The 23366-nt window shown below is 37.9% G+C and overlaps 1 protein-coding gene and 1 long non-coding RNA gene across 8 annotated transcripts in view; both read left to right on the forward strand.

Annotated features, from left to right (window-relative positions):
- The window catches only part of CEP350 (centrosomal protein 350), a 163318-nt gene that overhangs the window by 129113 nt on the left and 10839 nt on the right, over positions 1-23366 (forward strand). For all 7 annotated transcript variants that reach the window (XM_033196367.1, XM_033196370.1, XM_033196371.1 and 4 more), the window contains 8 exons: positions 389-533; positions 4112-4272; positions 6484-6623; positions 10369-10451; positions 12271-14273; positions 15190-15597; positions 15694-15840; positions 18907-19029. In XM_033196367.1, the coding sequence (XP_033052258.1) occupies positions 389-533; positions 4112-4272; positions 6484-6623; positions 10369-10451; positions 12271-14273; positions 15190-15597; positions 15694-15840; positions 18907-19029 (3210 nt within the window). The remainder of the gene's footprint in view (positions 1-388; positions 534-4111; positions 4273-6483; positions 6624-10368; positions 10452-12270; positions 14274-15189; positions 15598-15693; positions 15841-18906; positions 19030-23366) is intronic.
- On the forward strand, positions 7329-7731 carry LOC117074693. The gene is made up of 2 exons (XR_004433672.1): positions 7329-7641; positions 7674-7731. It is a non-coding gene; the product is annotated as an uncharacterized LOC117074693 (long non-coding RNA).

Genomic DNA, 23366 nt, shown 5'->3' on the forward strand with positions numbered 1-23366 from the left:
CTGTTTTCTTCTTCCCTTCCTCTCTCTTTTCTGTAAAAGTACATACTGAGTATTTTCAAAATTAAAAGAATTGGGGGAGGGGTAAATATCACTGACACAGTAATCACTTCTTATTGATTGTAAAACTTTTTAAAAGCATGCCCTTTTATAATTTTTTTCTATGTCTTCAAAAAAAAATTGAGGTCTTATCCTTTATATAATTTGTAAACTTTTTTTAAAAATCAGCTCTCCCAGGTTGAATAATTTGTAAACTTTTTTCACTTAGGTCCTAACAGTTCTCTTAAATTATTTGTAAATATTATCTTTATATGGCTAGTATCTCAAATTTTAAATAGAATTTTACAATTATATCACAAAATAGTTTCTGTTTGGTTTTCTGTTTGAACAGTCACTTCCCAAAAGCTGCACATCTGTGTCAAAGCAGGAGTCTAGCAAAGGAAGTCATAGGACTGGAGGACAATGTCACCTGCCTATCAAGTCCCATCAGCACTGTTATAGTTGGTCAGATGAGTCATTATCTATGACACAGTCAGGTAAGACTAATCATGAGGAGTTTTTATTTGTGTTGTATTTGAACAGCCTCTACTCTAAAAGGCTTCAAGGAGTTTGTTGACTTTAGGAAACATATGTAGACAGACAGTGGTGGGTTTATGTAGGATTGTGAAGAAGACTAATACCATATTGAGTATTGCCATATTGAATATATTGAGTTAGGCATATTCAGTGTATTGCTTTTTTTTGTTGTTTTTTAAGATGGAATGTCACTCCGTCACTCAGGCTGGAGTGCAGTGGTGCGATCTTGGCTCACTACAACCTCCACCTCCCAGGGTCAAGCGATTCTCCTGCCTCAGCCTCCCAAGAAGCTGGGATTACAGGCGCCCATTACCACGCCTGGCTAATTGTATTTTTTTTTAGTAGAGACAAGGTTTCACCATGTTGGCCAGGCTGGTCTTGAACTTCTGACCTCAGGTGATCTGCCCGTCTCAGCTTCCCAAAGTGCTGGGGTTACAGGTGTGAGCCACTGTACCTGGCCCAGTGTATTGCTTTTTGAATTCAGTTTTAGTTTTGAGAGTAAACATTTAGTAAAGGAAACATGAAAAATGTTATTCTTTGTTTTTTGTTGTTGTTGTTGTTTTCGTAATTGATTATGTGTTATACCCTTTTGTTTTCCATCTGTCAGACAATTATAAATCATGGAATTTTCCTACACCCATATTTACAGCTCTTCTTTCTTCTTTGAGTAACTATATAATATTTCAAAGAGTAGATGTACCGTAATTTATTTAACTGTTTCCCTAGTGATGGCCATTTAGATTTTCTCAAATATTTCACAATTGCAAATAATGCTATAATAAACATCTTTATGTAAATATTTACACATATATATATAGTCATGCATCACTTAACATCCAGGATATGCTCTGAGAAATGTGTCATTAAGCAATTTCATCATTATGTGAACTTCATAGAATGAACTTAGGCAAACCTAGATTGTGTAGCCTTACTGCACTATCAGGCCATATGTTATAGCCTCTTGCTCCTAGAGTGTAATACCTGTACAGTATTACTATACTGAATACTATACGCAGTTGTAACATAATGTTAAGTATTTGTATATCTAAACATAGAAAAGGTGTAGTAAAAATATTATAATCTTGAGACCACTATCATATATTTACAATATATGATATGTAGTCTGTCATTGACCAAAACATCATATGTGGTGCATGACTCGTGTGTGTGTGTGTGTGATACCATAGGTCATTTATATGTGTGTTTATCATATATATGATAAAAATTCTTTTTGTATATTTCAGTGTGGAATTGATTCTTAGGAATAGAATAATTGAGTCAGGCCAGTTGAAGAATGTTGTCTCATATTTCTCTGTGGAAATTTATTAATGTTTTTATATATTTGCTTTTATGTACGTTGGTGAAAAATTGCTTCCAAGAGAATAACTTGTCAGTAGACATAAACTTGAATACTTGGAAACATGCGTTCTTATCCTGTATCTCTTACTTACTGGTGACTTTCTTCAAGTTTCTTTGCCAATACTGGCTTATCTTTTTCGTTTGTTAACAATGGAATAATGTTTCAACCATCCTTGCATGAGTTATGCACCAAGGATTAATAGTAATGTTTGTAAGATACTGTTTTATTGGTGACGCTTATTTAAGTAAGAATAAATGGTTTTAGAAAAGTAGCTCGGAGGTTTCTAAACTACAGATTCACTACCTATTCAAGATGACATTATTTATATTCAGTATTTGTAGAAGTGGCAGATATTAATGTAGTAGAGTTTTAATACCTTTACTTAAATGATGGAGAGTTTTATCAACCAAGCTAATGTCATCAATGTGTGTCAAATAATCAGAAACTCATTTTTTAAAAACAAGTTATTCTAGCAGGTTATTTTGTTTTGAGACAGTCTCTAGCCCTGTCGCCCAAGCTGGAATGCAGTGGCATGATCTCAGCTCACTTCAACCTCCGCCTCCTGGGCTTAAATGATCCTCCTGCCTCAGCCTCCTGAGTAGCTGGGACTACAAGCGCATGTTGCCACACCTGGCTAATTTTTGTATTTTTGGTAGAGATGGGGTTTTGCCATGCTGCCTAGGGTAGTCTCAAACTCCTGACCTCATTAGTCTGCCCACCTTGGCCTCCCAAAGTGCTGAGATTACAGGCATGAGCAAGTGTGCCCGGCCTGTGTTTGGTTTCTTTAGTACTTAAAAACATAAACATTTTCCAAGGTCTTTCATCTAAAAACCCCAGGTTTTTCATCGCCTGCTATTAAATCTTCAACCATTGATGGTAAATATATTTTTTTATTAGAAAATCACTGCTGGCATATACAATTTTTAAAAATATTAATTTAAAATAGTTATTTTGGGGCAAAATTGAAACTAAGCCTGTAAGAGTGTAGTGGTCTACAAAATCTTATCAAAATAATAATTTTGGAAGTACATAAGTAAATAATTGAGCCTTGCTTATGCTAAGGGCTCAGTATGATGCCACCACTAATATAAAACAAGCCTAACTTTCCTAGTATGCCTTAACTCAGTGTCATAGAAGTGACAGGAACTCACATTTTATTATTTCTTATTCAGATATTTAGACCGACCACACTATTAAAAAGACTTTTGTAATCTTTTTGCATTTAAATAACTTCTATAACTAGCTCTTACGCAGTTTAACCTGAAGTAACTGATAGAATCCTGGTCTTTGACGTAATGTTAAGTCTGAGTCTTAAGATTTGTGTATGATATTATTTCTATTGTAAGACTATTAAATGTCTCACTCAACATTAGTGTATGAAAATGACACCATTGTGTGATTGAGGGAGGTGTGAGGAACAGTAATTTCTATGCTATGTAATTTCCATGTGTAGTGAAATAAGCAGTGTTTTTAAATGATACCTGTTTGTTTTCATAGCATGTGTATGACACATTATAATGAAATATCCTTTTCATGATGTTGCTATGAGTAGACGTCTTGTATATGTGAACTGTTGGAGAGGAAAGATTTAACTAGCTTCCTTTCATTTATCTTAAATATTTTGAGAGCTTTCAAAGAAAGATTACAGCAGAGTCTGTTTCTTTATAGTTTCTCTCTTTTTAATGTGATATTAAGCCATCAGCTAATGAATCACAAGCAATTTGAAGTGGTAAAACTCTAGTTTGATTTTAATACGACTTAAAAACTATTAAATTATGTATTAATAACCAAGGCAAAAGATAGGTAAATATGATTATCTTGTCACCATAAGTAATTTCTTGCAGAATATCCAAATTTCATCAGTCTAAAAATTTCTCAACTTCCAGCTGCATGTCTTACCAAGACAACGTATCGCAAGATTTATTTATAATTTCAAGTAGTACAATTAGAAAGTGAAAATAAATAGGAGGAACCAAGCCAAAAATAAAGTGTGTGTGGCAGGGGGGGAAATTATAGGGATGCATTTTAGTAATACATTTTTTTCAGAAGCTCATATTTTAATTATTAGATTGGCTTTATTTAAATGGAATATTACATTACAGCTTTTTATTAGTAGTTACTGAGTTAACATTATGCTTAAGTCAAAATTATAAATAAAAGATTTTGTATCTCTTTCAGAAACTACATCTGACCAGAGTGACATTGAAGGTAGGATCAGAGCTCTGAAGGATGAGTTGCGGAAAAGAAAATCAGTTGTGAACCAGTTGAAGAAGGAACAGAAAAAAAGGCAAAAGGAAAGACTGAAAGCCCAAGAAGCCAGTCTGATCAAGCAGTTAGAGGTTAGACATAGGAAGAAAGGGGTTTAATGTCAAGGCTAATGTGTATGTGACATCTAAAATGTTTTTAATGTTGTTAATAAAGTAATGGATTAGGATTCCTCATTACTAGTGTGGTGCCGCATTTTATTCTCTTAAAAAAAATCTGAGGGTGTCTAAGGACATTCTTGCTTAAAACATTAAATTTTATTTATTATTTATTTATTTTTTTTTTTTTTTTGAGACAGAGTCTCACTCTGTCGCCCAGGCTGGAGTTCAGTGGAGTGATCAGTGGAGCGATTTGTGCTCACTGGAAGCTCCGCCCCCTGGGTTCACAGCATTCTACTGCCTCAGCCTCCTGAGTAGCTGGGACTACAGGCGCCTGCCACCATGCCCGGCTTACTTTTTGTATATTTAGTATACAATACATAGAAACGGGGTTTCACCGTGTTAGCCAGGATGGTCTCAATCTCCTGACCTTGTAATCCACCCACCTTGGCCTCCCAAAGTGCTGGATTACAGTCATGAGCCACCGCGCCCGGCCTAAACATTAAATTTTAAATTTAAATATTAAAATAAGTATTAAAATAAATATTAAAATTGGCTATATATAGGGGTGTGTTCTGAAGTCCCAGATACTCAGGAGGTTGAGGCAGGAGAATTGCTTGAAGCCAGGAGTTTGAGGCTGTAGTGCACCATGATTGCACCTGTGAATAGCTACTGCACTCCAGCCTGGGTAACATAGCAAGACCCCCACCTCTAAAAAATAAATATTAAAATAAAGTATTAGATTTTTTTTTTCTAAATAAGAAAGATTAGGCCTTTGAAAGAAAGATTGGTATCTATACCCTTGTAAGCAGAGAATTACCAGGTAAATAATTTTACCGTTTGGAATTGTTGCTGCTTCCCTTCCCCAGCTTTCCTCTTTCCTCTTCCTTCCCCTTTCCCTTTCCCCTTTTTTTCTTCTTTTCTTTCCTCCTTCCCCTTCCCCTTTCCCTTTTCCCCTTCCCTTCCCCTTTCCCTTTCCCTTCCCTTATTTCACAGAATGGTGTTTCATGCCACACAACTTATTAAATAGTATAACTCTTTGTACTATTTGAATAGATTCTAAATGATAACTTAACTTGAATTTTCCCCCAAGCTGTAGCAGCCTTCCTGATTCTGTCCCAGGCTGGGATGTCTTCCTTATTCTGTTTTTCCCTGTCCATTGAGTCACTAGTTCTCATGGATTTTTTAAATAAAGTTTCTTATTTGTTCCTTTCCATTCCTACTGCCTCCGGGCTAGTTGGGGCCCTTATGACCTCTTGCCTCTACTGTCTGCATAGTCTCTTAGATGTTCTGCCTCACACTACTTTTCTATTACACACATTCTGCTTTTCTATTATGCACATTCTGCCAGCCCCGTTTTCCTAGAACATGACATTCATTGTAGAATCAGACTGAATCTCCTACTTATTGCAAGAATCCCTTCTCATCTCATCACCAGAGAACATCATTCAACTTTTACCTGAACACTTCCAGTAATAGCCCATAAGAAACTTACTGCCGTTGAAACTCAGAACAGAATGGCTAACTTCTTAAAAATATCATGAGCTCAAGCCTGTAATCCCAGCACTTTGGGAGGCCGAGACGGGCGGATCACGAGGTCAGGAGATCGAGACCATCCTGGCTAACACGGTGAAACCCCGTCTCTACTAAAAAAAAATACAAAAAACTAGCCGGGCGAGGTAGCGGGCGCCTGTAGTCCCAGCTACTGGGGAGGCTGAGGCAGGAGAATGGCGTAAACCCGGGAGGCGGAGCTTCCAGTGAGCTGAGATCCGCCACTGCACTCCAGCCCGGGCGACAGAGCAAGACTCCGTCTCAAAAAAAAAAAAAAAAAAAAATATCATGAAAGTAGTAGTACACTCTTTAGCAAATACAGTCAGTTAAAGAAGTTTTTTAATGTGGCAAGGTATTAATTATTGCTTCATAGTATTAAATTTCTGTAGATTCACAATGTCGTTTCTTAATTGATACTGGAATTACAATTATATATCTTGCTTATAGATTATTTTGAGAAGGATGTACAAATAACTATAGAGTTCTGGAGAATGACACTGAGGGGGCAAGGAGGAAGATTTTTATATTGCATCTTCTTTACTGTTTGAGTATTTTACCTTAAAATATACTATTTTATAATTTAAAATAAGTTTTTAAAATTATGCCTAGTGACTCCTCTGATTTTTCTGAACTTAGTCGTATGATGAATTTATTAAGAAAACTGAAGCCGAGCTTAGCCGAGATTTGGAAACGTCACCAACAGCCAAGCCTCAGATTAAAACACTCTCCTCAGCTTCTGAAAAACCCAAGATCAAACCCCTCACACCACTACACAGGTAGAAATTTTTGATAATTGTCTGTATTCTGCCTTGTTTGGAAAAGGAATAAGGGAATATTTTCAGTAGAAGTTACCTTTTAAGTAACTGAAATTATAGAAGTAAAAATACTATTTTCTATTTTTAGTGTCAGTAAATTAAAACTGTTATGTATTACAATCAAAAATTACATATGTAAGGTATTGATTTTAAAATACATTTTTAATCCTGCAGTCTGATGGGTACAATGAAAATGGTACTTTCCAACATTGCTAGTAGTAGCATAAATTGATGTGGACCTTTGAAAAAAACAGTTTGGCTATGTTTCAAAAGTCAAAAATGGGCCGGGCGCGGTGGCTCAAGCCTGTAATCCCAGCACTTTGGGAGGCCGAGACGGGCGGATCACGAGGTCAGGAGATCGAGACCATCCTGGCTAACACGGTGAAACCCCGTCTCTACTAAAAAAAAATACAAAAAAAACTAGCCGGGCGAGGTGGCGGGCGCCTGTAGTCCCAGCTACTCGGGAGGCTGAGGCAGGAGAATGGCGTAAACCGGGAGGCGGAGCTTGCAGTGAGCTGAGATCCGGCCACTGCACTCCAGCCTGGGCGACAGAGCGAGACTCCGTCTCAAAAAAAAAAAAAAAAAAAGTCAAAAATGTATTTCTGGAAGTAATGTATTTCTGGAAGTCTAAATTGAGAAAATGTGGGGTACTGAATTTGACCCAGTAATGTATTTCTGGAAGTCTAAATTGAGAAAATGTGGGATACTGAAAATCCCTATTTGCATGAATATATTTATCATAACATTCTTTATATAATAAAACATTGGAAACAATTTTTATGTCCAAAAATAGATGAATAACTCAGTAAATGACGGTTCTCTGCAAGTGATGGGATAGTATGCAGTCAGTAAGCAAATACAGAAGATACTAAGTTACAACATTAGAATATATAATATTGTGTATTAGGAAGCCAGGTTATAATATTTAAACTAAATTTTGAACAAAAAGGTTAGACAGATCAGTTCAATTGAGAAATAGGTGTCAGACAGATCAGTTCAATTGAGAAATAGGGGTCATTTCAGAAAGAATGTTATTCATGAATGACTAAAAGCAAAAAAAAAAAAAAAACGGATTGCCATATCATAGAAGCTGAACATGATAGGATATTGCTGGAGTTAGCAGAAGGAACAGTAAATAAAAGCCAAACTGTGAAAACCTTGTACTCATTTGTTCTTAGCAGTTTGTGTTTTACCTTTTAGAAAATGTGGAGCCTTTGAAGGTTTCTTTAAAAAGTATTTTGAGACATTTTTGTTAGAGAGGTATTGCAGGCTCATTACAATTAATTTAGCATTACCTAAATTTGAATCCTGGCTCCATTTCTAGCTGGTTCTGTAACTGTGGGCAAGTTATTTAACCCCGCTGTGCTTCAGTTTTTTAATAGGGATTCATAGCCTATTAAAAAGGAGTAATAATAATACCTGATTAATACACTTGTTATGAGGGTTAAAAGACTTAACAGGGCATAGGACACAGTAAGCATCGTGCATTAGCTGCTACTATTATTATTATTATTGTTACTATTTCTAGGGAAGCAGTAAAAAGAAAAGAGTTTAAATCATATCATACCTAAGTATCCCAAAATAGCAAATGTCAACAGTTAGATATGTTTCCTTCTAGGATTTTTTATGCTCAGATTTTGTGTGTGTTTTTGTTACATATATATTTTTCCATTATATTATGAAGTGTACATTTTAATTTCTACATGGTACGTTATTGAATGGCTTTGTAATTTTCTTAATCAAGCTACTGAAGGATTTTAACCAGAGAGTGACACAGTCATATTTGTGTTTACAGAAATCTTTCTGACCACAATATAGAGGAAAGATAGAAAAGAGTAAGCTTAGAAACAGGAAGAAAAATAGTCTGAAGCCAGACCTCAAGTAAGCAGTATTAAGAATAGAAAATAGGGCCGGGCGCGGTGGCTCAAGCCTGTAATCCCAGCACTTTGGGAGGCCGAGGCGGGCGGATCACGAGGTCAGGAGATCGAGACCATCCTGGCTAACACAGTGAAACCCCGTCTCTACTAAAAAGTACAAAAAACTAGCTGGGCGAGGTGGCGGGCGCCTGTAGTCCCAGCTACTCAGGAGGCTGAGGCAGGAGAATGGCGTGAACCCGGGAGGCGGAGCTTGCAGTGAGCTGAGATCTAGCCACTGCACTCCAGCTTGGGCGACAGAGCGAGACTCCGTCTCAAAAAAAAAAAAAAAAAAAAGAATAGAAAATAGGAGACATATTTTAGGATAGTGAAGAATTAAAAAGTAGACTTGAGCCAGGCACGGTGGCTCACGCCTGTGATCCCAGCACTTTGAGAGACTGAGGTGGGCAGATCACAAGATCAGGAGTTGGAGACCAGCCTGACCAACATGGTGAAACCCCATCTCTACTAAAAATACAAAAATTAGCCCGGTGTGCTGGCATGCGCCTGTAATTGCAGCTACTCAGGAGGCTGAGGCAGGAGAATTGCTTGAACCCGGGAGATGGAGGTTGCAGTGAGCTGAGATTGCGCTGATTGCGCTGTTGCACTCCAGCCTGGGCAGCAAAGCAAGACTCCATCTCAAAAAACAAAACAAAACAAAAAAAAAAACCGTAGACTTGACTAGTTAAAGTGCTAGATGGGGTAGCAGGGCAAGTCTGAGATGACTCCCAGGTTTCTCTTAGGTAGTTGATTGGGTCAAGTTTTCATTAATGTAAATGCAAAAGGTGGTTTTCTGTGAGAGGCTTATGATTTTGGTTTTAAGTGTTAACTTTAAGTGCCTGTTGTTTAAGTGAAACTATGAGGAAAGTTAACAGGGTTAGAAATATGAGGATGATAAGCACATAGATAGTGGTTGAAGCCATAAATCACCCAGAGGAGATAGCATTAAGAGGGAATAAATGGGAGCCAGGTACTCAAGATGATAAAATAGCAACATTTTAGGGCATTATAAAAAGGTAGGAAGTAGGCCGGGCGCGGCCTCAAGCCGCGGGCTCAAGCCTGTAATCCCAGCACTTTGGGAGGCCGAGACGGACGGATCACGAGGTCAGGAGATCGAGACCATCCTGGCTAGCACTGTGAAACCCCGTCTCTATTAAAAAATACAAAAAACTAACCGGGCGAGGTAGTGGGCGCCTGTAGTCCCAGCTACTCGAGAGGCTGAGGCAGGAGAATGGCGTGAACCCGGGAGGCGGAGCTTGCAGTGAGCTGAGATCCGGCCACTGCACTCCAGCCCGGGGGACAGAGTGAGACTCTGCCTCAAAAAAAAAAAAAAAGGTAGGAAGTAAAAGCCAAGTATTAACAGTTTAGCAAATGAAGTCAAGAAAATAAAGAGAATGAATGTAGCCTCTTCTGTTATCTATAAAGAACAAGAGAGGACAGTAATATGGGGTGGTTTTGAACAAATAGCTTTGAACAAATGAGAGAGAGACAACTTTTCATCCTGCAGACAGAAGGAAAGGCAGTTAGGATGGCTGTGAATATGGATAAACTTGTAGGTAAAAGTTTGAAGGTAAAGTTCATGCCTGATGGCCTCTGTTTTTGTTATCTAGTGACAAAGGCAAGCTCATTTAGTGAGAGTGATGAGAATTAGAAATAGGCTTGATGAAAGTGGCATAGATTGACATACCTACTGTGGAGAAGAGAAAAGAAGCAGTTGTCTAAGAATGTCTGCTTTTTGTTACCAGTTATTATAGTAATATATTTATTTCTGCTTATTAATTTTTACATGTCAGATCTGAAACAGCAAAGAATTGGAAATCACTGACAGACTCAGAACGTTCTAGAGGATCCCTGGAGTCTATTGCTGAACATGTTGGTATGTAACTAGAAAAAATAATTAACTTGTAGCTACATAGTCTAAGGATTTATGCAGAGGCCTACAAAATTCTACCTCTATACTTTTTTATTAAAAAGTGAATTTCTTAATTACATTATTTAACATTTTAAAGTTACTTTTATATTTTAAAGTGATTTATTGGCTATGTGTAAATTATATGAATCCTTTTTGTTTGTTTGGTTTGGTTTTTTGGGGTATTTTTTTGTTTGTGACAGGGTCTCACTCTTATCACCCAAGCTGGAGTGCAATGGCATGATTATAGCTTACCGCAGCCTTGACCTCCTGGGCTCAAGCAATCCTCCCATGTAACCAGGACCAGGATCACAGGCACAGGCCACCACACCCAGCTCATCTTTTTTTTTTTTTTTTAAGAGATAGGTGTCTCACCATTGTTGCCCAGGCTGGTCTCGAACTTTTGGGCTCAAGCAGTCCTCCCACCTCAGCCTGGTTGAAAATTACCAGCACTTCAGCCAAAGTGCCGAGATTACAGGCATGAGCCACCACACTCAGCTGAATCAGTCTTTATTGTTCAAAATTTATTAGAAAAACCGAAGCATAATGATTAAATAGCTGAGTATATCATCAGCATCTCTAAATTTCCCCTAACCAGATTTTTTATCTGGTTATGTGTATTTTCAGCCTAACTGTTTCTCAGGTAAATAGCTGTACACATTTTTTCAGTTTAACCAAAAGAAAGTTAATTATTGAAAATACAATGTAGGCTAGGCGCAGCAGCTCACGCCTATAATTCCCACAGTTTGAGAGGCTGAAGTAGGCAGATCACTTGAGCTCAGGAGTTTGAGACCAGCCTGGGCAGTCTGGTGAAACTCCATCTCTACAAAAAATACAAAATTAGCTGGGCATGGTGGTGCACACCTATAGTCCCAGCTATTTGTGGGGCTGAGGCAGGAAGATCGCTTACACCCAAGAAGTTGAGTCTACAGTGAGTTGTGATCAGCCACTGCACTCCAGCTTGGGTGACAAAGTGAGGCACTATCTCAAAAAAATAAAATGCAATTCAGTGAGAAAATAAAACTGAGGCGCAAAGAAACATCAGTGACAAAACAGAGATTTGGCTAGGCACAGTGGCTCGTGCCTATAATCCCAGGTACTTAGGAGGCTGAGGCTAAGGATTGCTTGAGCCCAGGTTCAAGGCTACACAGAGCTGTGACCGCTGCACTCCAGCTTAGATGACAGAGCAAGATTCTTGCTCTTAAAAAAAAAAAAAAAAAAAAGATATTTGAATTTAAAACTTTTAACTCTTGGTTTGTTAACTAATTATATTGTACTTTGATCATATTTTGCAAGTTTAGCTCTTAAAGTGCTATATTTGCAGAAATAGTTGATCTGTTTTCTTTTTAATTCAAGAGCTTAGTTGAACTTCCTAGGAAAATGTATTCTTTTAGAAGTATATATGGAAGTCTGTTTCTCCTTCACTAGTTTCCTGTTTGAAAAATGTTTGTAATAACCATCATACAGTTCTATTTTTGCATGATTTGAGGATGAATGTGCAAAGCAATGGCTCCATCAACTTAAGATATATTTTTCTTCACTTTATAAGTTAAGACAATGCTTAAGAAATTATTCCAAACTTTAGAATTTTAAGCAATTTTAAATGTTGATACAGATGATATTCTCTTAAAAGAAAAACTTATAAAGTAGCCAAAACAGGTCATATTTATTGACTAGAGGGTTTTTTTTTTTCCACTAAAATTTGGCTTTTCTCTAAACTTTGGTTCACAAAATTGAAAGATTGTGATTAAATCATTTTGATGTGGTGATTTGTTTTTTCTTTAAGATGCTTCACTGTCAGATTCTGAGAGATCCATATCAGAAAGGTCTTTATCTGCATATGCAAAGAGAGTAAATGAATGGGACAGTCGAACAGAAGATTTTCAGACCCCATCTCCAGTTCTCAAATCATCAAGGAAAATCAGGGAAGAATCTGGAGATTCTCTAGAAAATGTACCTGCATTACATCTTCTCAAAGAATTAAATGCCGCTAGTAGAATTCTTGATGTGTCAGATGGCAAGGTTGAAGAATCTAGTAAAAAATCAGAAATACAAGAAATAGAATACACAAAATTTAAGAAGAGTAAGATTGAAGATGCCTTTTCTAAAGAAGGTAAATCTGATGTCTTACTGAAATTAGTCCTAGAACAGGGAGACTCATCTGAAATTCTTTCAAAGAAAGATCTTCCTTTGGATTCTGAAAATGTTCAGAAAGACCTAGTTGAATTAGCTATTGAAAATCTCCATAAAAGTGAGGAAATGTTAAAAGAGAGACAGTCAGATCAAGATGTGAATCATAGTCCAAACATCCAATCAGGAAAAGACATTCATGAACAAAAGAACACAAAGGAAAAAGATTTGTCTTGGTCAGAACATCTTTTTGCTCCTAAAGAGATACCATACTCTGAAGATTCTGAAGTGTCTTCTTTCAAGAAAGAAATTTCAGCTGAATTATACAAAGATGATTTTGAGGTGTCATCTTTGCTGTCACTCAGGAAAGACTCTCAGTCTTGCAGAGATAAGCCACAGCCAATGAGGAGCTCCACAAGTGGAGCCACTAGCTTTGGTAGTAATGAGGAAATCAGTGAGTGCCTAAGTGAGAAAAGCCTTTCTATCCATAGCAGTGTTCACTCTGACAGGCTGTTGGAACTCAAGTCCCCTACTGAGCTGATGAAAAATAAGGAGCGCAGCGATGTGGAGCATGAACGGCAAGTTACTGAATCCCCTTCCTTGGCTTCAGTTCCTACTGCAGATGAGTTATTTGATTTCCACATTGGTGATAGGGTGTTGATTGGAAATGTTCAGCCAGGAATTCTTCGATTCAAAGGTGAGACTAGTTTTGCTAAAGGATTTTGGGCGGGAGTGGAGTTAGATAAACCTGAAGGAAATAACAATGGAACATATGATGGCATTGCATATTTTGAGTGCAAAGAAAAGCACGGTATTTTTGCTCCTCCTCAAAAAATATCTCACATTCCAGAAAATTTTGATGACTATGTAGACATTAATGAAGATGAAGACTCTTACTCAGATGAACAATATCAGTACTATAATCAAGAGCAAAATGATACAGAGGGTCCAAAAGACAGAGAAAAGGATGCCAGTGAATATTTTTATGAGAAATCCCTACCTAGTGTGAATGATAGAGAAGCCTCAGTTAATAGAAATAGAAGCCTTAAAATAGAAACAGACAATGTACAGGACATTTCTGGGGTACTTGAAGCCCATGTTCACCAGCAGTCTTCAGTGGATTCACAGATTTCTTCAAAGGAAAACAAAGACCTCATTTCTGATGCCACAGAAAAGGTTTCCATTGCTGCAGAAGAGGATACTTTAGACAATACCTTTTCTGAAGAATTGCAGAAGCAACAGCAGTTTACAGAACAGGAAGACAACCTATATGCTAAAACTTCAGAAAAGCTTTCTACACCACTTCTGGATCTTTTAACAAGAGAAAAAAACCAACTGGAAGCCCAACTGAAGTCATCACTGAATGAGGAAAAAAAGTCAAAAGAACAACTGGAAACAATCAGCTTACTGACAGATAGTTTACTAAAAGTCTTTGTAAAGGACACAGTCAATCAACTACAACAAATCAAAAAAACCCGAGATGAGAAAATCCAGCTTAGCAATCAGGAGCTTCTTGGTGATGACCAAAAGAAAGTAATACCCCAAGACCTATCCCAAAATGTTGAGGAACAGTCACCAAGTGTTTCAGGTTGCTTCTTAAGGTCTGAATTGGAAGATGAGAAAGAAGAGATTTCCTCTCCAGATATGTGTCCCAGACCGGTGAGTATTTCATCTAGAAAAAGTATCAGTATACCTTTTGACACTTTTAACAAGGCAACTTACCTTGCCTATATAGTACATTTTAATTCTGTAACTCCTGATAGGTTTTTTTTTCCTTGACTTGTTGTTTATTAGAGAAGGATCACTATACAAGTTTTTAAAGGCCTTGTAGCTGTTTTTCCTGGCTGAAGTGTAATTGTCCTCTATTATGTCATGAGTAGTCAATATAGGGTTGTCACAAGCACTGGCAGGTTTTGGGGAACTAAAATATCCATTTAAACTGCTTAGTTGACAACCCCTGTACTGTCCACAAATTACATTTCCTTCCAGATTCACTGAACAAATTCATTCCATGGAGTTTTCCAGTGGCTCACCACCCAATTCTTTTTTGCCTGTGAAATTGTTTGTTTACATATCTACTCAGTCATGGTTGGCCTGCAGAGGTTAGCAGTTGTGATGTTGATTCTGGTAAAATGAAATATATCCACTATGACATGCACTCAGACTATCAGCTTGCCTATGTTGCCCATGGACAGTTAAGCAAAAGTAATGACTTTGAATAACTTGAGCCAGATGGTCACCGGAGGTGAGAAATTTTATATCCCATTTCCATATCCCATAGATGGACAGTTGTTTAGAAACAGAATAATGATAATACAAAAAGCGGGGAGAGCCCTAATCAATAAGCATTTTATAAAAATTCAATTATATGTAAGGTTTATATAAGTAGAATTGAGGGAACAGGATAACTTTTTCTTAAGATTGTTTATTAGTGGCCACCATATTGTTTTTTATTCTGCTTACTTACAGAGAAATATTAAATATATAAATAGTACATTTACTCTGTCTTTATTAAAAAGAAAAATGATATGAGGTCCCTAAATGGTGCTCTGTTTGAATGATTCCATTTCTACAGGAGAGCCCAGTATTTGGTGCCAGTGGGCAGGAAGAACTTGCTAAGAGACTTGCTGAACTTGAGCTCAGCCGGGAGTTCCTGAGCACATTAGGAGATGATCAAGACTGGTTTGATGAAGACTTTGGTTTGAGCTCTTCTCAGAAGATCCAAAAAAATAAGGCAGAAGCAACCATTGTACCTCTAATGGCAGAATCTAAAAGAGTAACCCAACAACCATGTGAAACATTATTGGCAGTCCCCCATACTGCAGAGGAAGTAGAGATTCTTGTGCATAATGCAGCAGAAGAACTTTGGAAATGGAAAGAATTAGGCCATGATCTTCACAGCATCAGTATTCCTACAAAACTGCTTGGCTGTGCCAGTAAAGGCCTAGATATAGAAAGCACTAGCAAAAGGGTCTACAAACAGGTAGGTAAAATAAAAGGGTAATTTTAGTTTTTAAACTTCTTTCCCATTGTCTGAAATTTGATTCTTAGCCATTTTGTTTTGTTTTTCTTTATCAAGGTGGTTTTTGATTTAACAAAAGAGATTTTTGAGGAAATATTTGCTGAGGATCCCAACTTAAATCAGCCTGTCTGGATGAAGCCATGTAGAATCAACTCTAGTTATTTCCGACGAGTGAAAAATCCAAATAACCTTGATGAAATCAAGGTAAACTGCAAACTATAAAGTGTCTTCTTTTTTGACTTGCTGTTCATTTACACATATCTATAAATTTGTAAAAGCAGGTGCTCTTCTGTATTATTAACCTTTGTGTCTTCAGGACCTGTTCCATAGTGGATATTCAATAAAGATTTGTTGACTCACTGAATCCATGAACAGTGGAAAGATTGGAATGAGTGAAAGGGCTGAATCCTCAAGTTTGTGCAAAAAAAAAAAAAATTTACCAGTCATTTTCTCTATATACATAATTATAATATTTAAGAAAAATTAGGAAATACCTAGGGAGATAAATTATTGCAACTCATAGGAGTTTTAGGTAAGTTTGGGGGGCTTTAGAGACGGGTATAATGTTCTAAAAGTACATGTGAATACATGTCATATATATATCTTTTCAGTATGCCAGCCCTGGACACATAAGGTGTTACTTCTCTATCTTTGACTTTGGAGATTTCAAATTGGTAATGTGGTTTTGAACTATGTAGGATAATAATATAATACATAAAAATATTTATTTTGTTATCTAAGAAACCGTTGTAGACCCTTGCCCAGAAGCTACAAGGACTGTGAATTTTAAAGTCCCATTGGTGGCAATCTGTTCTGCCTAGTCACATGTTTCCTTACAGCAAAGGTTATATTTCCAGAGCAGTGATTCTCAACTTTTAATGTGCATGTGAATGATCTGAGGATCTTGTTAAAATGGAGATTCTGATTTAGTAGGTCTGGAGTAGGACCTGAAATTCTGCATTTCCAACAAGCTCTCAAGTCATGCTGGTCCTGCTGGTCCCAGGACCACTCTGAGTAACAAAGCTTTAAGGTTGTATTTCCCAAACTTACTTGATCACAGAAAGCCTTTAAAAATATTTTATACTGATAGAACACCAACAGATATTTGTGAGATGGGATGTATGCTTACCTCGGGGGTTGGCAAACTATGGCCCCTGAGCCAAATCCAGGCCCTTGTATGTTTTTATAAATAAAGTTTTGTTGGACCGCAGCCATACCTATTTGTTTACATGTTATATATGGCTGCTTTTCTGCTACAACAGTGGAATTGAATAGTTGTGACAAAGACCACATGGCCCACAAAGCCTAAAATATTTACAGTCTGATGTTTTATAGAAAAAGTTGGCCAGCCCCTGGCTTAAAGTAAGTAGCTTTTTAAAAACACACTATATACTCCATTCCTTCTACCCTTCCACAATTGATAAATGCTTGAATGCTATGTGTGTCTGTGAACAGGTAGGGAGTGATGGAATTTGCAGGCACATTGGTACTTTGAGAATCTTTCCAGGTGATTCTGATTCATAAATGTGTCCCTTCCCCTGTTAAGAACATTGTTTTTTTTAACAGAACAACCATAAAAGTAACAAAATAAATTATTAGTAACATTAAGTTGAGGTAAGACAAGATACATAATATATACCAACAGTCAGACTACATGCATCAATACAGCGTACAATGCCCACAAATTTTAGTATTGACATAGCATTTTGTAAAGTTTTTAAGGGTGATAGTTCAAATATTGTTAGTGGTAAAATTATTATGCTTCTCATACTGAAGTGTTGATATTTTTTAATTTAACATATTTGAGTTTTGGTGCTTCAAAATAAACTATCCCAGATAAAGTCTTTGCTTTTCTCACATTACATTGTCCCCAAAAATTTCTTTGAGATTTTTCCAATTCAGAGATTTATTTTATGCTTTCTTATTTATTTTATTTTATTTTTTTTTGAGACGGGGTCTCGCTCTGTCACCCAAGCTGGAGTGCAGTGGCCGGATCTCAACTCACTGCAAGCTCCGCCTCCCGGGTTCACGCCATTCTCCTGCCTCAGCCTCCCGAGTAGCTGGGACTACAGGCGCCCGCCACCTCGCCCGGCTAGTTTTTTGTACTTTTTAGTAGAGACGGGGTTTCACCGTGTTAGCCAGGATGGTCTCGATCTCCAGACCTTGTGATCCGCCCGTCTCGGCCTCCCAAAGTGCTGGGATTACAGGCTTGAGCCACCGTGCCTGGCCTTTTTTTTTTTTAATTTTAATTTTAATTTTTTTTATTTTTTTTTGAGACGGAGTCTCGCTCTGTTGCCCAAGCTGGAGTGCAGTGGCCGGATCTCAGCTCACTGCAAGATTTTATGCTTTCTTTAGTAGTTTTGCCAGCTTGAAGTTAGCTAATGGTAGGTTTTTTTGTTTGTTTTTTTTGTTTTGTTTTGTTTTTGAGATGGCATTTCACTCTTGCTGCCCAGGCTGGAGTACAATGGCGTGTTCTCAGCTCACTGCAACCTCCGCCTCCTGGGTTCAAGCGATTCTTCTCCCTCAGCCTCCCAAGTAGCTGGGATTACAGGCATGCACTACCCCACCCAGCTAATTTTGTATTTTTAGTAGAGACGGGGTTTCTCCATGTTGGTCAGGCTGGTCTTGATCTCCCGACCTCAGGTGATCTGCCGCCTCGGTCTTTCAAAGTGCTGGGATTACAGGCATGAGCCACCGCACCCAGCATGGTAGTTCTTAAGTAAACTCTAAAGTAATTTTTCTTTGCAGATTAATCAGCGGGTTTTACTTTGTTGTTGTTGTGATTTTTAGACAAGATCTCACTTTGTCACCTAGGCTGGAGTGGAGTGCAGTCTGGACCTCCTGGGCTCAATCAGTTCTCCCACTTCACCCTCCTGAGTAGCCAGAACTACAGTCATGTACCATCATGCCCAGCTAATTTTATATTTTTTTTTAGAGATGAGGTCTGTCACTATGTTGCTTAGGCTGGTCTCAAACTCTTGGGCTCAAGTGATTCTCCTGCCTTGGTGTCACAGAGTGCTGGGATTACAGACGTGAGTCACCGTGCCCAGCTAGGTTTTACTTTTATATGTTTCGTAAGTGAATAAAGTCTCAGCATTTGGGATGCTTTTCCCTTCAAATTGCTATGTGGAACTGTTAAGTGGAAGAAATTTGTATGATATTTTATTGTAAATATTATATTCTTAGCATGAATCTGTTTACTGCATTGTAAACACATGAAACTCAGGAATTCTATTGTTTGTGTTTCGTGTATTTGTCTTATTTCTACAGAGCTTCATAGCAAGTGAAGTACTCAAGTTGTTCAGTCTTAAAAAGGAGCCAAACCACAAAACAGATTGGCAGAAAATGATGAAATTTGGAAGAAAGAAAAGAGACCGAGTGGATCATATCCTGGTCAGTGTATACAACCAAACTGTTTTTATTTTGCCCATATCTTTTAAACTCAGAATGTAGTTAGATTCTAAAAGGAAAAGGGATAGAATTATTCTTAAGTCTGTGGTATTAAAATCTTAAAGCCTTTACTTGCTGCATTTCTACCCCTCAGTTTTGTTGATTATTTCTTTTGTACTCAGTAGATGAACATTTAACTTGATCAGTAGTATTTTAGTAGAACTTGAGAAATTAACTTGAATGGAAGCAAAGTTTAAGGTAGTGAATTGAAAAGAGACCAGTGTGGACTCTGGAGCCAGACTGCCCACGTTTAAATCTTTGTTTTGCCACTTACTTGATGTGTAATCTTGAACAAATTTATCTAACATTTTTATGCAAAGTGAAGGTAACAATAATAGTACTTACCTGATAAAGTTATTAAGAACATTAAATGAGTATATGTGTAAAGCACTTAGAATAGTTCCTCATATATAACTCAGTAAATATTAGCTGTTACCTCATCATCACTATTATCATTATCCAGAACATTCCCTGGATATGATTTATTTGGTTTTGCAATATATTTCTGTAACATTAGAAAAGTGTTTATCAAAAAAAAAAAAAAAATCAGGTTTAACTCTAAACATTTTAATTCTGGACCTTTTATCTTATCTATATTGACATTTATATAATGAAAAAAAAGTATAATACTTAAATTTATCACCATTCTCATGTATGTACCTCTCTAGTGTTTCATTTACTCAGTAATAACTGTACTAGATAACATTTGCTTAGTATTTTATAGTTTATCATTCTTATGCCTTATTTGATTTTTTTTTTTTTTTTTTTTGAGACAGAGTCTCGCTCTGTCACCCTGGCTGGAGTGCAGTGGCGCAATCTCCGCTCGCTGCAGCCTCTGCCTCCCAGGTTCAAGTGATTCTCGTGCCTCAACCTCTCAAGTAGCTGGGATTACAGGCACCTGCAACCACATCCAGCTAATTTTTGTATTTTTAGTACAGACGGGGTTTCGCCATGTTGGCCACGCTGGTCTCAAACTCCTGACCACAAGTGATTCGCCTGCCTTGGCCTCCCAAAGTGCTGGGATTACAGGCATGAGCCACTGAGCCTGGTGTCTTATGTCTTATTTGATCCTCACAATAATTAAATGAGGTAGGAAGGACTAATGTTGTTCTTTGTTTTACAAATGAGGAAATTTAGATTCAAAGATATTAAGTGATTTGCACAGTAAAATAAGAGACAAGATTTTAATCAACTAATTCTTCATAGATCTTCGCATCTCAAGAAAGTGAACTTGTTCTCATATTTCTATCATGTTTTAAAGTCTGAATTGTTATTAATTTCCAAGTTGTTACTTCCTTTACTTCTTAGGAATTAAAGAAAAAAGCATATTAAGAGGCATTCATCTAACCTATCAGCTAAATTGATGATATCCCTTATACATCACCTCTATGTATACATTGAATCAAAAATTGTGCTAATTAAGGACTGATGTTACAATAGTAAGCATAACAGACACAGACCCCACCTTCATAGATTTCCAGTTTGATGGCAGAAACTAGCCATTAATATATCATTTACACACAAGTGTGTAATTGTAAGTTAAGCATAAAAATGGAAGAATAGGGAGCTGTTAAAACCACAGGAAGCTGATCGAATGAGGATGGTCAGAGCAGACTTCTCTGAGGAAGTAACATTTGAGCTCAGATCTTAAAGATGAATACATGGCAGCAGTAAGAGAAAATGAGGAGGAAGCAAAAGTGGAAACCCCTGGTAAACCCATCAGATCTCACGAGACTTATTCACTATCACAAGAATAGCATGGGAACGACTCCCTGATACAGTTACCTCCCCCTGAGTTCCTCCCACACACGTGGGAATTCTGGGAGATACAATTCAAGTTGAGATTGAGGTGAGGACACAGTCAAACCATATCAGTACCCTGACAGCAGAGGCTTCCAGTAGGTGCCAAATAGGGTCAGTTAAGCAGAGACATCTCTCTAACAGTTATCAGAAATTCTCAAATACTAAACAAAATATTTGTTTTTCAGGGGTAAGGTTATTACAGTTTGGGTGAGGGGAGTACTGTGCATAAGAATTGAAGCAATTTAGCAACTGGTAAACAACAATAATAAAGTATGTATTATGTGACTATCCCCTTTGCTGGTTGTAAAATGTCTTTTAGCTTCCTACAGAGAGACCTGACCTATATAACTTTTTGCATGAGCTCATTCTTCTTAATTTGTTTTTAACAAAATGATACTGTCAGCTTCTTGAGCTAATTATTAACAAGAAATGCTAAATGAACTAGTCTCCTCTCCCATGATTAGATTTGGTCAACCTTGTATTTTCAGATTCTAATGTTTTTACATTTTAGGGGGATTGAGATTTAAAACAACAATTTTTTTTTAATAACACATAAAATTTTTCTCAAACCACATTTTCCCTCTACTCTCACATCACAGCAATCATCACCACACAAGAAAACTTCTATGACCATATGTGTGTGGACTTTTCCCCTACACATCAAGCAGTGGACACCAGCTGGGTGTCCTCTGAATCAGTTCTGATACTCTCTACCCAGAGATAGTGTCACATCCCACAGATTGAGTGCTCAGTCCCCAAGACTGCCCCTGTCCCCTCCACACACACATACCAGTTGCAAGTCCAGGCCGCCAGAACTTCTGATGGACCAGCTTCAAGTTGGGGCTCCCACCTTTGGGTTCAATTAATTTGATGGAGCAGCTCACAGAACTCAGGAAACACTTACTTAGGTTTACTGGTTTATTAGGAAGGATATTGCAAAGGATACAGAGACACATAGGGTGGGGTATGGGGAAGGGGCACAGAACTTCCATGCCTTCCCTGGGCTACCACCCTCCAGGAACCTCCAGGTTTAGCTATCCAGAAGCTCCCTGAACTCTTTGCTCTTGGGTTTTTCTGGAAGCTTCATGACATCAGCATTCCTTCCCCCAAGATTGGGTTGGACCCTCTCATGGGAGGGCCTTAAGACCCACTGTCAGAAAGGCAGGGGAACATTAGAATGAAAGGAGGGCAGGCCTGCTGCTGAGGCCTAACACCCCTGACTTTTTTTTTTTTTTTTTTTTTTGTGGAGACAGTCTTGCTGTTACCTAGGCTGGAGTGCAGTGGTGCCACCTCGGCTCACTGTAACCTCCGCCTCCCAGGTTCAAGCGATTCTCCTGTCTCAGCCTCTGGAGTAGCTGGGATTACAGGCGCATGCCACCATGCCTGGCTAATTTTTGTATTTTTTGTAGAGACGGGGTTTCACCATGTTGGCCAGGCTGATCTCAAACTCCTGACCTCAGGTGATCCACCTGTCTCGGCCTCCCAAAGTGCTGGGATTACAGGTGTGAGCCACTGCACCTGGCCAACCCCCCACATTTTAATAAGACTATAACAAGGGCTATGGGAATTATTAGCCATTTTTTAAGTTTTTACTAAAAGAACGAGCTTATTTTGCTCTGATTTTGTTACACTTTTCACCCGTTACTGGTTTTCTAAGTCTTACATGTTTAATTATGAAATATTTTTAAAGTATAAAAAAGAGTAGAAAATAATATAGAGTGCATTGTTTCTGCATCCTTGTCCTTCATTCCTAGCTCGGTTGCATCTACCTAAAGTACACACTGAGTATTCCATTAACTTCAGGCCTTTAATGTAAACTCTCAGTCTTTGTTTTAAAATGTCTATTTCAGCTCTTACTTTTGAGTTATATTTTAGCTCTATATAAAATTTTAAGTTGCTACCTCTTTTTACTTAAGCAGTTTGAAGATATTTCATTGTAATTTTGAAGCAGCATCGTTTTCTGGGGTGAATACCCAGGGTTCGTCGTCTCGAGCTGAGAAAATTAACGACACACACACACACATACATGAAGTGGGTTAAGGAGTGGAAAGTTTAATAGGCAGAAGAAATGCGAGAGGAGAGCATCTCTCTCATGAAAGAGAGGTGTTCCGAAAAAGGAAAAGCGGTGGACCACAGCAGATTTTACAGGCAGGCTTCAAGAGGTGGTGTCTGATTTACATGGGGCCCACAGATTGGTTCTACCAGGTGTGATGTTTACTGGTGCGGGAAAGGCTGGTCACCCCACCCTAATCTTATTAGGCAAATGGATTTTCTACTTGGCCAGTGCTATCTTGCCTGCTCCTTACTGTACACGTGGCAAAAAGAAGAGAAGATGGAGCCGCCATTTTGAATATGCCTATTCCACGGGTAGTTTTTTCTGTTGTCACAACTGTTGGCATTCACTTGTGCAAGCTTCCAGCTTGCTTGTCTATGTCTGCAGCTTGATTTTACAGGCTGTTCTTCATTAGAAAAGAAAC

This window comes from Trachypithecus francoisi, unplaced genomic scaffold (genome assembly GCF_009764315.1).
Source record: "Trachypithecus francoisi isolate TF-2019V2 unplaced genomic scaffold, Tfra_2.0 Lachesis_group5, whole genome shotgun sequence".
Classification (NCBI taxonomy): Eukaryota; Metazoa; Chordata; class Mammalia; order Primates; family Cercopithecidae; genus Trachypithecus; species Trachypithecus francoisi.